We start from the raw sequence: 15476 nt of genomic DNA on the forward strand, positions 1-15476 counted from the left end.
TCAGTATTTAAGAGGGTGAGCATAACAGTGTAAGCATAACAGTGTAAGTTATTCCTATCATCAGTTAGTAGGTTCCCTTAAGGGAAGCATTTTTCTTTTCTTTTTTTTAACTTCCTTAGTCCTAATGTTATCAGACACCTATAGGGTTTCACTGGACGTAGAAATAATTGAACCAATAGCATCTGTAATGGCATAGACATCGATTGACACTTATTCATGTACACAAATGTCTAGGGTGATAATATTACATAATACTGTGGAGTATTATGCTTCTTTAGGTTCCAAATCTGTCATAACATAGGTTCATCCTGGATTCTAAACAAAGTTTTTAGTTACTAGGAATATGGGTCCTCTTTATAGAGTGGCCTCACCTATGACCTGATCATGTATCATGGGCCACAATAAGATGAGATTTACTTTCATTTTGTAAAGACTTTTTATTTCACTATTCATCTTATCATCATCTTATTACTTTCTTTTTTTGGTAGGTAAATTTGTGAAAAAGCTGGAAAAGTGGTGAAGATCAAAAGCTGCTCTTTTTTGGGAGGCAACATTTTGATTTTTTAGATTTTCATGTGGACAAGTGGAAACAGCGACTTTATGAAGTGGGACTGTCACTGGATCCTGGACCATTGTGCTCTTTGGACTCTTGGTGTTTCAGGTCCAAAGAAAAGTAAATTCCCTCAGAATTTACTCCAGGGTAGTCTTTCACCTACCTTGGCTTATTTTATGTACAGGCATACTATGCCTAAAGTTTATTTTTTCAGTGAAAACATAAGTTGAAATGACATCTTGACAGAACGGTACCATGGGTGATAAATGGAACAGTGTTACTGTTTTTATGGGTATTTATAATGAATACAGAATTATTTGGTTATATTAAGATTGTTATCCAAAAATCACATTTATCAGGCAAAGTCCCCCTTTTAACAATAAGGCATCAATTCCTATTATTAAATTTCAATTCAACAGGTGGAATTCAGAAACGACAACCTAAAGGAAAGATTCTCTCTTCCCGTCTCCTCTTTTCATTCTTTAAATTAATAAAACAGCAGGCTAACTGTTTATGAAGGAAAACAAAAGCAGAAATTAACCTTCTTACCATTATATATGGGAAAACTTCTGATGGTTTCAGTTTAACCAATATTTAATATCTTCGGACAAACAACATAAACCAAACAAGGGAAAGAAAGCATCACTGCACTCAAGGAGTTTATATTCTGCTGTCATGTTATATAGCATGCATACAAATAAGAAAGAAAGAAGAATTTTCAGTGAGAACTCTGACCATGCCTGAAGTTTCAACTGGAAAGATTTCTTCAGGAAGTATCCAGGGCTGGTTTTTTCACACTTTGCTTGTGGACTGTAGGTTCAATTTGTTTCATTTAAATTTTTTCCCTTTCTTTGATGAGGGGTCAACATGTGACTGTCTCTGCATTTTGTTTTTAAAAACAAACCACAGTTCTTATAGGTGATGGACATGTTTTTGTGTTCCTATGATTGCATTGTTTTATAATCATCATAAAATATTTATCAAGTGCCTACTGTTACACTAGGTGCTTATAAAGAGACCAGTGGAAAAAAAATGAAACATTTAAGCTATCTTGACTCAACTTTTTGAGTATATGTCTAGTGAACTATGTGTATGCCATCCAAGGACCAAGCTATAGCTAATGTCAAAAGGGTTCGTTAATAAGATATGATCCACATTTGAATTATTTTAGCCACAGTAAGTTATGAAGATCATTTATTAAGGGTTGCCATCTACGTTGGTCAAGGGAATATTTATATAATATGATAAAAGAATGGATTCTGAAAATATGTTTTGGAAAACTAGGCAGGCCAGACTTATCCTATGGAAAGGGTACCCCCATCACATTGGAAGCACTTAAATATGAATGATTGCTTGTTGTATTAAGGGCTTCTATGCATATTTTTAGGTATTGGACTGCATTTCGTACACTTGTGATGTGACTGACTCCCAGGAGTGGTGAGGAAGCAGCTTATACACAAATGAAAATTTTATATATATTTCATTAGTGTGACAACAGTGTTATCTTGAATTTGTAGAATCCTTATCTCTTTAGTTTATTGTGCCAAAAATATTGTGTTCCTATCCTCTGTCCCCTTCCTATCACAAAAAGTGTGTGTGTGTGTGTGTGTGTGTGTGTGTGTGTGTGTGTGTGTGTGTGTGTGTAATATTTAAAGCAACAAGACAGCTGCTGGATTAGTGACCATATGACTCATTGCCTTAACTATAGGGAGAGTAAATTTAGAAGATACAGCTATCTGATATTTCTGATCAAAAGAAATTGTTCCCCTGTCCTCGTTGGATGCACAGGCAAGAACTATTCATTCTTTTGCATGTAGGAACATAAGTGGATTGGTTTGATCTGGGTACATATGATCGATCAGTTTTCATATGATGTAGGTACTTGTGAATTTATGGTAACAATAAGGTTCCTGCCAACAGTACAGGAAAATCCATCCATAATGGTGTGTTCCAAAGTGAAATTTACCCTTGGTAGAAGCTTTTCTAATGAACAAGTAAATAGTATTACTGCAGTTACAGTATGTGTTAATGTGGGGAAGTATATACCATTGTTCTTTTCAAGTTTCAGGGATCCTATGATATCCTTAATGAAAATAAATGGCCTTGACAACAGGAGGCCCCAATCTTACATTTGCTCCATGCTATTTGGAATAAAAACGTAAGCAAGCAAACAGGGTGACAGAGCTATCTTCAGACTGGCCTTCTAAGTCTGTGTGGTTGCAAAGGAGTATTGGCAAAGCTTTAAAGTATGATCACATTCAGAGAAATTAGAGATGTTATGGGTGAGACAGTATGTGATGAAAGCCTGAAAAGAGTTTAGAACAGTGTCAGCTAATGGGTTGTAAGGGCTGTATTTCTGTTGCTTTTAACATGCATTTACTACTTGGCTATTTTTATTTGCCAACCTTTTGCTCCTAAAGTCAGTACAAGCCAGAGGTTAGGGGCAGAGTATGCTTTCCTTATGTAATTAATTGGTTTGGTGTGTTACATTTTGGGTCATCATAAATGTAACAAAAATCAGTAACCATCTTTAACATCTAAGGTTTTCCACACGGGAAATTAAAATGGAGGATTCTGGTTTTGGTGCCAAGATACTTTCCCAAAACATTGTGTCAAACTACCCAGTGTTAATATTTCCATGTGTAAAGCTATGAGATGTGTCCAGAAACAGTAAAATAATTTGCTGCATGTAGGCATTACCTGTGGTAATATTACAACAAATGGATACATGAATGAAAATCTTTAAATGCTTTATTTGAAAATACAAACATGATTTTTAAACATTTTTAAACTGATCTACACAGCAAACAAAAATAACTTTACATCTTTTTGTACATTTTACATGAAAACGTTCAAATAAACTTGCTGAAAGACGTTCTATACCCAAACTCTTTGTGTGCTGTTATGTACATTTCAAGGCACTACAACCTTATGATTTATGAAACTGAAACAAAAATCTCTCATCCATTACACACTCTCTTGCCATCAAGATGGGCAGGTGAGGTGGCAGAATTTCAAGCTGCTGTGACACTTTTATTTATATATTCATGGAATGTGTCAATAACTAACCTTTCAAAGAGGAAAAAATAGAAGCCTTAAATGCCCACAACATATTAGTGCACATCACAGATCAAGTAATATTAATATGTTTTTTAAAAGCAAAAAAAAAAATCCCTTCTCTAAAGAGTAAAAATATCCAGCCAGACTATTTAGTATAAATACTAACCCACTTCAAATGTTAAGGAGCATTCTTCTGATATATATACATCAATAGAGAAGACCTGATTTATTTAATTAAAAACAGAAGGGGAAAGCCAGTTTTTAAAAACTTCAATTCTTCCTGTATGTGCCAGGATGCATATTATAGTTTTCAAATGAAAGTTTGTCAGTGACAGCTTTTGAAAATACAACTACCACTAGGTTTTTTCTTTTTGCCAGGTATAGAAGATTTTACTTATTTTTCCCTCTTTTAGGAGCAAAAGCAAGAGATCCTGAATCAGGAGCCTCTTCTTCCTGGCAATAGGTAGTTTTTCTCACAGCTTTAGAGCCCCAAGGTGTGTGTACCATGTATATATTAACTGGAAAGAATGGCGCAGACTCATCTTGTGAGATAGCAGAGGCTTTAGAGAACAAAAAATTAATCCAATTAAGGAAATATGCTCCATCTACAAATAAATATCTATTTTACAAGCTCAAATATTGAATAAATACAAAATTATCATTCCATACAAATACACTTCATTTTCTTTAAAAGATTTTGAATATTTTGTACCACAAAAAGCTACTACTGTCTGAAAACAAAGCCACTGATCATTTGTGTTGTAGCAGACCTGCTGCAGACAGTCTTTCTATGTTGGGTCATAATCATAATATCTCCACATCATCTTCATACTCATCCAAATCTACATTACCCAGAGGCGAAGGCATTTCAAAGAATGGTCTTTTATCCAATTGAAATTTTAATGCATTGGCCTTCTGAGCAGCTATAGGACTCAGTTCTGCTTCGTAACTGAAAGGAGAAAAGGCGGTGGTAAAGACATAACATTCAAAAGAAAACGCCTACCTAATCCTGGTAATAATTTTTATACATTTAAAGCCAGATTTGTTTTTCATAAATATATGTATGAATGTGCACATTCATATACATATATATTTTAAAACCTTTAAAACAGGCAGCTTGGTGGTACAGTGAATACAAGTGTTGGACTTGGTGTCAAGAAGACCCAGGTTCAAATCTTGTCTCAGACTTACTAGTCATGACCCTGAGCAAATCATTTAACCTCTTGGTGCCTTGGTTTCCTGACCCAGAATATGGGGGATAATACTTTGTCACAGCACAGGGTTGTGAGAATTAAGATACTGTAAGATGCTTTCCAAAGCCTTAAGGCTATTTATATAGCTTTTAAGTTGAATGCTTCTGCTAAAATACCCATTTAAATTAAAAAAAAAACCCACCACCTTTTAGGAACTACAGTCTACTTTATGATGCCCATATACAACATGAAATTTTAAATCTGCATTGTTCATTCTATAATAAAAGTTTTAACAAGTTTAACAATTAAATACATTTGGCAGGTGGTAAATGGATCACATTAAGTGTTGGAGAAATCAACTAACAAACATTAAGTGCCTACTGGTGCCAGGCACTGTGCTGGACACTGGAGATACAAAGAAGAAAAAATACTCGCTACATCTCACGGAGCTCACGTGCAAGTATACAAGGTGTCCCAAACCCACCATTAAACCTTAAAACCACATTAAGACTTTTGGTACCCTTTTGTAAATTAGGTAGTTTGTGGAAGAGGGCAGGAGGAGTTTGGGGGAGATTAGGAAAAGCTTTTTAATGGGAGGGGGGCAAACTGTATCTTGAATGAAGTGATTATCCGGGAGGGGAGGGGTAGGGGTAGAAGAGATGGTGCCTTCTGGGCTTGGGAGGCAGCCAGTATGAAGGCATGGAAATGGAAGGTATAGAATATTCCGTGTACACACAGAAACAAGATTAGTTGGAGAAGTGAAGTCACACAGAACAGGAGGAATAGATTGGGGCCAGGTTGTGGCTTTGAAAGCTCAGTGGGAATTTCTGTGCTACCTTAAGAGTTGACAGTCACTTGAGATTGAAAAGAGGAGTTCTGGGGTCCTATCCATGCTGAAGAAAGAACACAGTAAATAGTATGGAAGACAGACTCCAACACTGACGGACGTGGGAGGGAGACCAGTGCAGGAAGCTCCTGTGACCGTCTAGGTGGAGAAGTTAGATGAGGGATGTTGTGGAGGTAAAAATGGCAAAACAGAGTCCTTGATTGGGGGGGGGGGTATGGGGAAGTGCAGAGATAAGGAAATGAGGCTAATGCTGAGCTAGTGACCCTGAGAAAATACAGAAGAATCATGTGTTTGATGAATTGGGCAACTTTTTTCCCTTGAACTTTGCAAATGCCGAAAAGATGAACATTTCCATATAAAGTTGCATAGGAACCCATGATTTGTGTGTGGCATATCTTTTTTTTAAGCATATAATAAGCTCCACTGTTTCGAAGCTGTCATTCTCTGTGTCTCCCTCTGTGAGCTTTTTGTTCTGTGTAAGAAATAAGCTATTTGGAAGAGGGATGGGTTTTGGGGTAATGATAACAGGCTGTGTTTTGGACATGCTGGGTTGGACACTTCTGGAATGTCCACTCTTAAATGTCCAACAGGCATTTGGTGATGTAGGCCTGGGGCTTGGAGGCAGACTGGGGTGTGAGCACACAGGCCTGTGAGTCCTATTAAAACTGCTTACGGTGATACAATCACTTGGGATAGAGAAAAGGAGTCCCAGAGAGCCCCTCCTCATGGGGTGGGATGTCAGACAGTGTGAAAACCCTGGACCAGTTTGTACCCCCAAAATATTAGCAAAAGTCAGTGGTGTCAAAATCAGTGGACGGCATGGTACACTAGGAGGAGTGCTGGATTTTGAGTTCAGATCCTGTATCCACGAGCACCCCGAGGACTCGGGCAAGTCCCTTCGCTTTCGTGTCCTCATTTAGAATGAGAGGGCAGGACTAGATGCCTGCACTGGCACTCTTCTGAGGAAAGCCCAACTGACCCTGCCAGCAGCAAATGGCAAAGACCAGAGAAGGGCTAGAAGCTGCGGAAGTTCAAGGACAAGCTGGAATCTCCAGCAGTGGGGGTCAGCTGTGAATGTATGTCATGTGGGAGATGAACTGCTGGGCCCCACAAGGCAGGATGGAGTAATGGGGGAAGTGGAGGGGCCTTTCTGTGCCCAGGCCATCCAAGGCTCCATGTTCTGCTTTGTGCCTCTGTAAGCTTGGGTAAGTGGCAACTGCTGTCAGCCTTCCTCCTCCTCGGTAAGAAGAGGGGATGGAATGGGTGGCCCCCAGCTACGATCTTCAAGTTGTCTACCTGTCAGGGAAGAAAAGGAGGTTCTCCATTTGGTGGCCCAGATGGCCTGTCAACTTCCTCTCCACTGATTTGGGGGTAGGAAGAAACAGAAAAAGAAAATAATCGGTAAGAGCAGCAGAACTGGAGTTTGGGAACAGGGAGGCCAGCAAGAAAGGGCAGAGGTCCACAGAGCCAAATGTTATTGAAGAAACATGATAAAAAGCAGCTCCCTGCAGAGAGCAGTTCTGGGGAGGGGAGGCCATGGGGAGGAGTAAAGAGGTCTGAAGACTCAATGGATGATGAGGGAGCCACAAGGAAGGAACTTTTCTTTCTCAAAGTTTATCAACAAGGGAGGGAGGATAATCGCGTGAGAAGATTTATGCTTGGGAAAGGGTCTTTCTTGTTTCAGAGAGAGAGACAGAGACAGACTCCAGCATATCCATTGGGGGCCAGCCTGGGCAAGGACAACTGAGCTCATGCTCTGCAGCTTATGAGAAGAGGAGGAGAAGTGAAGCCAGGAGTTCTGAGATAAGGAGGAGAGAAAGCACTCCATATCCTATGTCAGAATAAGTGCTTAGGGGGGCAGCTGGGTATCTTAGTGGATTGAGAGCCAGGTCCAGAGATGGGAGGACCTGGGTTCAAATCCTGCCTCAGACTCTTCCCAGCTGTGTGACCCTGGGCAAGTCACTTATTCCCCATTGCCTAACCCTTTCCACTTTTCTGCCTTGGAACCAATACACAGTATCCATTCTAAGAAGGAAGATAGGATTTTAAAAAAATAAGTACTTAGAAAAAAATCATTTTGGGAAACTATTTTTTACTAAGAAGGAGGATTTCTATTAGCTTTTGTGCTGAATTATATGAAGGTGGTGCACAATATTTGCTTATATATAAGTGAATAGTTTCTTATGGTTAGTCTATGTGAAACCTTGAAAACACTGACAGCTTGCAAACTCCAACTGCCCTTATTTCTCATATTTTTTCCAATAATTGTTTGGATAGTTTACATTTATGTCTGTGTTAAAGAAATTTTTCTCATGATACAGATGAAATGACAGGAGATTCCATTAGTCCAAGAATGGAAATAAAATATTTTCTTTCTGTATCTCTCCCTCCTGTTAGGTATGAAGGTGACTGTTAGGTATCTGCATTTAACCCTCATTGGGAGCATCTAAATTTTAGTCCTTCAAAAAGATAAACCCAGAAGACATGACCCAGAATGTCCAAGGTTTACTAGCAGAGCAGGTTCCGTTCTTGGGCCTAATAGAGATTTCGATCTACCAGAAAGCCCAGCAGACCCAGCTGGGACTGTACAAAGAGGCTGGTGAGTTTGCAAAACTTGGGACCCCTGGATCAGACTTGACTTAAATTTTTTTTTCTACCACAGCTGTATTTTATTTTTTCTTTTCTTATTCCTTCCTTGCTTTTGTTTTTTAAATCTATTAATCAGCTTACTATCTTCATCCTAGTAGACAATGAAGTGGTGCACTGGATGGAGCACTGGACCTGTAGTCAGTAGGACCTGAGTTCATATCCAGCCCCAAACACTAGCTATGTGATTCTGGGCAAATCATTTAACCTTTCCCCCTCAGTTTCTTTATCTATAAAATGGAAATAATAAGCACCTTCCAGAGTTGTGAAGATCAGATGAGTTGTTTTTGAGTGTCATAATTATTATTCATCTTTTTCTTCAGTTTTCAACTCCAAACTTTCTCCCATGCTATTCTTTATATGTCAAATACACCTCTCCTTAATGACATTCTAGGCATTAATCTCATTTCTTCTTCTGAGGTAAGTGGAAGGGGAAGGAAATAAGCATTTACTAAGCACTATTATGTGCCAAGCAATGTACTAATACTACAAATACACTCTTATAAATATTTCATCTGATCCTCACAACAACCTGGAAGGTAGGTGGTTTTAATATTCCCATTTTAGGGGGGCAGCTGGGTGGCTCAGTGGATTGAGAGGCCCAGAGATGGGAGGTCCTAGGTTCAAAGCTGGCCTCAGACATTTCCCAGCTGTGTGACCCTGGGAAAGTCACTTAACCCCCTCATTGCCTAGCCCTTACCACTGTTCTGCCCTGGAACCAGTACCTGGTATTGATTCTAAGACAGAAGGTAAGGGTTAAAAATTTAAAAAAAAAAATTCCCATTTTAAAGGTGAAGAAACAGGCAGAAACAGGTCTTCTAGGTGTCTTAGAGGATACATCTGAATTCAGCTTTTCCTGACTTTAGGCCCAAAGTTCTCTTCACTGTGCCTCCTATCTGCCCCAATAAAATCAAATATCACTGTATGCACAAACCTTCCATAATAGCAAATAACAAGGTCCAATTCTGAAAAATACTAAATAATACAAAGATTCTGAATAGATATTTAATTTTCCTTTTGGTATTAGATAACATGGCTTCCCAATATGTTGCAAAAATACATTGTTTCTCTAGGAAGTTTATTTGGTTGTTGACTAAAGCTATTACAGAGAACCTAGAACCTAGTTTAATTTTTAAAATTTAATTTTTAAAATTAAAGTTTTTTAATCACTCCCAAATTTCACTGTCAGTTTATTGGTAAAATTGCATCAGGATTATATTTAGTACAGATATTGATTATGTAAGAAATGTGTTATGATGCAACTTTTCTATTTTGACTGTTTTGTAAATTCATTTTCCCTGGTTAATATTAGTTCATTATATTATTATTATTATATATTACATATACATATGTAGATGTATATATGAGGAAAGATCACATTGATCCACATACAGATCCTAAAATCAGATATTTTTGAAAGACAACCATATCTATTAAAAAAATAATTATACTTATTAGCACACAAAACAGACATTTCAAAAAACATTTCTTTAAAAAAAATATTTTGTCTACCATCAATCTGCCTTTTTTTCCACTCAGTTTTCATTGCTTTTCTAAGAGAGTAATTATTGGGCTGTTACACTTGGCTTTTGTCAAGCCAGTTTTAGGAAAAAGGAATCTCTACTGTACATATATATAACTGAGGAGGTGGCCTGCCAGAGAGACAGCTCAGCTTCCACTTCTGCCTAATCTTGGCTGTGGGAGTGACCTGGGCAAACAGCTTAAGCTTTCAGTGCTGCAGGCAACTCTTGAGGTTGAGAAGGCACAACCAGTAAGTTTCTCACCAGGACTCCCTATGTCAGTAAGATTGGTTGTTCATATTTAAAAAAATATCAGTAAGCATTTATTAATAGCACTAATAATACAGTGCCAGGCAGGAATTGTGTGAGGTGCTGGAAGTAACGTGCCAAAGTGAATAAAACAATATAAATGCCAAAAGTGAATAAGTGATCAATATAAAACCATGCCATCATGTGGACACATTTTTAAAGTCTTCATTTATATATCAAGATAAGCATTTATTTTGCAAATGCCATTCTGATGAAGGCAAGCAAAGGCATTATTCAGCAGCATGCCAGCTTAAAAGGTCACCTAACATCAAAGAGCTCAAGAAAAATGCTCTCACGACTACCATAAAACTTTGGCTACAGAGATCTGGTTGTGTTAATTATCAGCTATATTAGACAATTATATACCAAAGTGATTTAGTTATAGCACTAAAATTCTGGGTTACAATTCTGCTGTTTTTAACTATGGATATTGTTTGGACAGATGTTTCAGCTAGTTAAATGTTCTACAAAATCTTTAAAGCTATGAAAATGTCTCTAATTTATCCTTTTCATCTGTGTCACAATTAAAAGAATTTGGAAAAAGTGGTAATGGGAACATGTGCCAAGCTGTGAAAATGGAAAAGGGATCATAACAATACACACTCTTTTCAGGTTCAAAGAATGTTTCTAATTCTCTATGATAGAGGAAGACCCAAGTCTTAGCAAAAATAGGTAAGAACATTTTCCTTCTAAGTTTTCCCCTAAATTCCCAAATTAAATTTTGCAATCGCAGTGCAAAAAATGTATGATTTTTAAAGTAACTGAAATATCCTTTATTTGAATTCTCTACTTTATCAATGTTATTTTCTGCCTTTTTCCTTCCCATACCAAATCACCTGTTTCTTGTGCTCATACTAAAAATACTTATATTGTGCATGTTTTCTTACACACATACCTCTTCCTACAGAATTTAGAAAACTTTCTGAAGGAAGCAATATTTCATTTTTCTACATACTCCTGGGCCAAGTGTTGTGCTTAATAAATATGTCATAATTAAGCACACAATTAAAGTTGACTGGATAAAGCTGACAGCTAGGCACAGTATGGAGTATAGCCAAGGGTTAAGTCTTCTACAATGGGAGCCTCCACTTTCTCCTCACAACCTGGCTTACAACCTCATCATTCCATCAAAACTGCTCTCTCCAAAGTTAACAATGATGGCCTTTTCTCAATGTTCCTCAATTACTCTGCAGCCTGGGACAGTGATGATTATATTCTCTCTGGGTTTTCAGAACAGTTTTTCTTGACATTGCTCCTACTATTCAACCACTTTTTCTTCTTTGCTGGAATCCTTATCCAAATCACATCCCACAGGGTTCTATCTTGGGTCCTCTTCTCCCCAATACTACTTCCCTTGGTGATCTCATTGATTTCCATGGATTTACTGACCATCTCTGGGCTGATAATTCTCAAATCCTCCTATTCTGCCCCAGTCTCTCTGCTGACCCTGGATGCTGCAGCTCCAGACATCTTGACCTGGATGTCCAAAACCAAACTCATCTTTCCCTCTAAACTCCTCCCCTGCCACTTCCCTATTACTATCTGGGGCAACACCATGTTCTCAGCCTTGAAACCTAGGCATCATCCTTGACGCCTCACTGTCTCTCCCTCCATATCCAATCTGTGGTCCAGGCTTGTTGCTGGGCACCATCTCTCAAATATGCCCCTTTTTCACTCATGCTGCCACCACTCTGGCTGGACTACTTCCTGTAAGAGCTTGCTGGGGTCTCCCTGCCTTGAGTCTCCCTTACATCCATGTTCCATTCAGCCACCAGTGATTTTCCTAAAGAGCAGGTCTGAGGGTGTCATTCCTCCTCCCCACAGCCTTCCCCTGACCTGCCTCTCCACTAAACTCCAGAGCCTGTCTCTGTCTCATCTCATCTCCAGGATCAAGTAGAAAACCCTATGTTGGGCTTTTGTTACAGCCCTTCCTGGCCCGCCCGCCTCCTACCTTTTCAGGCTTCTCCCTGTTCTGGGCATGTACCTGTCAAACTTGGTCTCTTCGCTGTTCTTGTACACACTCTCCATCTCTTTGCTAACCAGAGTGCTAGCCCTCCTTATCTCTGCCTAGTGGCTTCCCTGGGTTTTCTGAAATCCTGATTAAAATCCCTCCCTCTGTAGGAACCCTTTCCCAGCCCTCCTACTTTAATGCCTCTCTTCTTACTTATCCTGCACACAGCTTATGATACTTGTTTACTTGTTCCTCCCCCATTATTAAATTGTGAGCTCCGTGGGGGCAGGGGCTTTCTTCTCCATATGTTTGTATCCTTAGTACAGTGCCTGACCTGTAGTAGGTGTTTAATAAAGGTTTACTGACTGACTAACAGAGCTCAATGACTGATTTCTCTTGCTAATGGAGTATTTCAGTACAGGGCAACTTCACTGAATACACACCTATTTCCCAACCTGCTTCCACAGCCATCTTGAGACATCAATCTGGAGAAAGAGCCTGCATTACTTGTCACTATCAGCAGCAACTGCTGTCCAGCTGCCCCGGATGTGCAGAGAGAGCACCCTGTCGGCACCAGACCTGCTTCCAGCCCAACTCTCACACCATCAAGGGAAGGGCAGTCATCCCCACCAACCATCGACCGCTTGGCTAAAGCATCAGGGCTCACTGAGGGAGAGAGAGGAAGCAAGTGTGCCACCACAGTGCCTGACATCTCTCAGACCCTGATGTAGTCAGCTCAAGACACGAAGCCCGAGAGCCTCGGAAATAGCAATGCTTCCACATCTATCTGAATAGAATTCTATTCTCCACACGGTCCAGTCATCATCCTGGGAAACAATCACTATGAAGATGCAGCCGCTCCTGCCAGTACCATGGCCACATCTCCTGAATACCCAGAAAAGAAAGTTCTTATCATCCGAATCCTTGGCACTAACAAATGGTTCAACATCAGAAATTGGTCATATTTTTGTCAATGGAAATGACATTAAAGAAGAGGCATTACTGACTGTTTTGCTGCTGCACCTTAAGGACTATGGGCTCTTTTTGGTTTGTGGCCAAAGCTATGTGGTCTCTCCCATAAGAATGTAAGCTCCTTGAGAAAAAGGATTACTTTTCTTTTTGTAACCCTAACACTTACCATAGTGTTTTGTACACAGTAAGTATTTAATAAATGCTATGTTCATTTACTTACATTAAAATTTTTAATTTGGAAATTATAATAATTGTGTATATATTTCATTTTCTCAAAAGATTATACACTAAGTTCATTCTTTAAAAAAAGGTTAAAAATCTATTTCTTGGGGCCAGTGTTCTTTGGCAGATGGTGTTTTAGTTTACTTAAACATTAATTATGCCTAAATAAATATAAACATGTCTATATTAAAGTCTTGAAAGATAAAAATTTTTCATTTTCTTCATATGGATAAGATTACACAAAATGAGAACATATTCAAGTTTTACTCTCTTGAGACTGTCCAAAAAAAAAAAGAATTATACAATGAAAAAACTTCTTATCAGACTTGTACCATTATGGATATTCTCTTAGTAAAGTGGCAACAGAGATAATAAACTGGATATTTTATTTCCTTTGGGAAAAAAGTCAATAATTATACAAGCATTTTTCCTCTGGGGAACTGTAATCAAATAATGTCACCTTTGCTCAAATATTTTCACAACATTTATTTTTAGTCTCTGAAAGAAAGAGAATTGGTCCTGTAAGAAATCTTTTGGACTAATTGAAGTGAAGGAGTTGTACATCTAAATATACCATATAAGTTAGACAGCTGAGGAAAGCAGAGATTTAAAAGAACAAAAAGAAAAGTATCCTCCTAAATGGAGGGGAAAAGTCATTTTGAGAGTATAGGTTTATAATCTTACTGGCAATATGCCTTCATTGGTCATTATTTTTTTTTATCTTCTCTAAAATGCAGAGAAAGGAAGCTAGAGCTCTTTTGATAGGAAGGATTTTTAAAAGTACATTTAAGTCTTTCCTATGATTAATTCAAACTGCTAATGATTGAGGTATAAAGTCAGCTCAAAAGGTAAGTAGCCCCAAAGAAGTTATCATATGGAGACACCGAAACTCTAACCTAAAGCGGAAGGCAAACCATCAAAATGGATTTTTCTTAATCTTAAAATTAATGTAAACTGATAAAGGAAAAATGAAGTACTAGACATAACCAACTGTGACTTGACATTAAATTCATTAAAAAGTACTAGTTTAACCAAGTGAAAGCAAAATTATATTTTTAATCTAGGTTCTTCAGCAATACATATCTATAACTGAATCCTTACAGTACAGTGGCAGTATGACTAAACTACAAGAACAGTATTATAAAATGTCACAGCCACAAAAGATTTCATATGAAAAGGCTGAATGCTTTTGGTAAATATTTTACTAGTTTGGAGGTTATAGTAATTTGTCTAAATTGTTTTTCTGATGCATGGGCATACCATACATGGTAATATGAAAAGCTCTAGAAGTGGCAGACTACTTAATGTCAATTATAATTACACTTTCATGGTAGCAAAACCTGAAAATCACTGATATGTGGGGAAATAGCTAGAACAATTGGGATGAGTATAGATATCTGAAAAAAATAAGTCAATTCCTTGGTGCTTTGGTTTGGTATTGGAAAGGTTTCTGATAATTAACCTATTAGGTCCCAGCTATTTCTAATTTCATTTCACTTAAAATAATCCAATTCATTATGTAGTCAGATTAAACAAACACACAAAACCCTGCACATGCTCTTCATACAGGAGACTTATGTAGTGCAGCCTGCATATTTAAAATTAGTGTAATGTAAAGAATCTTCCTAAATCCCTTTTTGATCTCACCTTATTTAATTTGGGAATGATTTCCTTTCACATATCAATTCTCTTTCATTTTCTCCAACAGACTACCTCTACTATAATCTTCATTCTCTAATCTTCAGTTTCCCCATTAGTACCTTTACTGCTACATACAAACACACCTAAAGTCTTCTCTACCCTTAAAAAGTACTCACTAGACCCCACCACCCTTACTACTATTTACTGTCTTTTCTGAGGCAAACTCCCTAATAAAAGTCATCTACTTTCTCTTTCTCAGTCTCCTCTATATTCCCTACAATTTAACTTCAATCCAAATCACTTCACTGAAATTTTTTTCCAGTTACCAATGGTTTTTTAAAAAATAAGTTTTCATTAATATTTTCTAATCATCATAATTATCCCAAATGTCCCACCTTTTTCCTCTTCTAGACAGCCATCCCAGATGATAAACTGTATTTTTAGTGAGTAAAAAGAAAATCAGCCCAACTGGTCAATATATTGAAAGCATGTGGAGTGTAGTAACACCTGTGGACCTCCCAACTTCCCCACAAGAGTAGCTTAGGAGTGTCTTCTTTTATTT

At 38.0% G+C, this 15476-nt stretch overlaps 2 protein-coding genes across 15 annotated transcripts in view; one reads left to right on the forward strand and one right to left on the reverse strand.

The window, feature by feature from the left end:
- Positions 1 to 3441, forward strand: part of LOC100011334 (cohesin subunit SA-2-like) — a 127591-nt gene extending 124150 nt beyond the window's left edge. For all 7 annotated transcript variants that reach the window (XM_016424820.2, XM_016424819.2, XM_056807779.1 and 4 more), the window contains one exon: positions 489 to 3441. In XM_016424820.2, the coding sequence (XP_016280306.1) occupies positions 489 to 500 (12 nt within the window). In that variant the 3' untranslated portion in view covers positions 501 to 3441. The remainder of the gene's footprint in view (positions 1 to 488) is intronic.
- The window catches only part of PPP2R3B (protein phosphatase 2 regulatory subunit B''beta), a 177121-nt gene that overhangs the window by 53735 nt on the left and 107910 nt on the right, over positions 1 to 15476 (reverse strand). For 2 of the 8 annotated variants that reach the window (XM_001365071.4, XM_007501034.3), the window contains exon 13: positions 3287 to 4562. The exons of 2 other annotated variants lie outside the window; for them this stretch is intronic. In XM_001365071.4, the coding sequence (XP_001365108.1) occupies positions 4418 to 4562 (145 nt within the window). In that variant the 3' untranslated portion in view covers positions 3287 to 4417. 4 more of the 8 variants (XM_007501031.3, XM_056807784.1, XR_008914075.1 and 1 more) reach the window with 3 other exon arrangements.

The sequence above is a fragment of the Monodelphis domestica genome, chromosome 8 (assembly GCF_027887165.1).
Source record: "Monodelphis domestica isolate mMonDom1 chromosome 8, mMonDom1.pri, whole genome shotgun sequence".
In the NCBI taxonomy this organism is placed as follows: Eukaryota; Metazoa; Chordata; class Mammalia; order Didelphimorphia; family Didelphidae; genus Monodelphis; species Monodelphis domestica.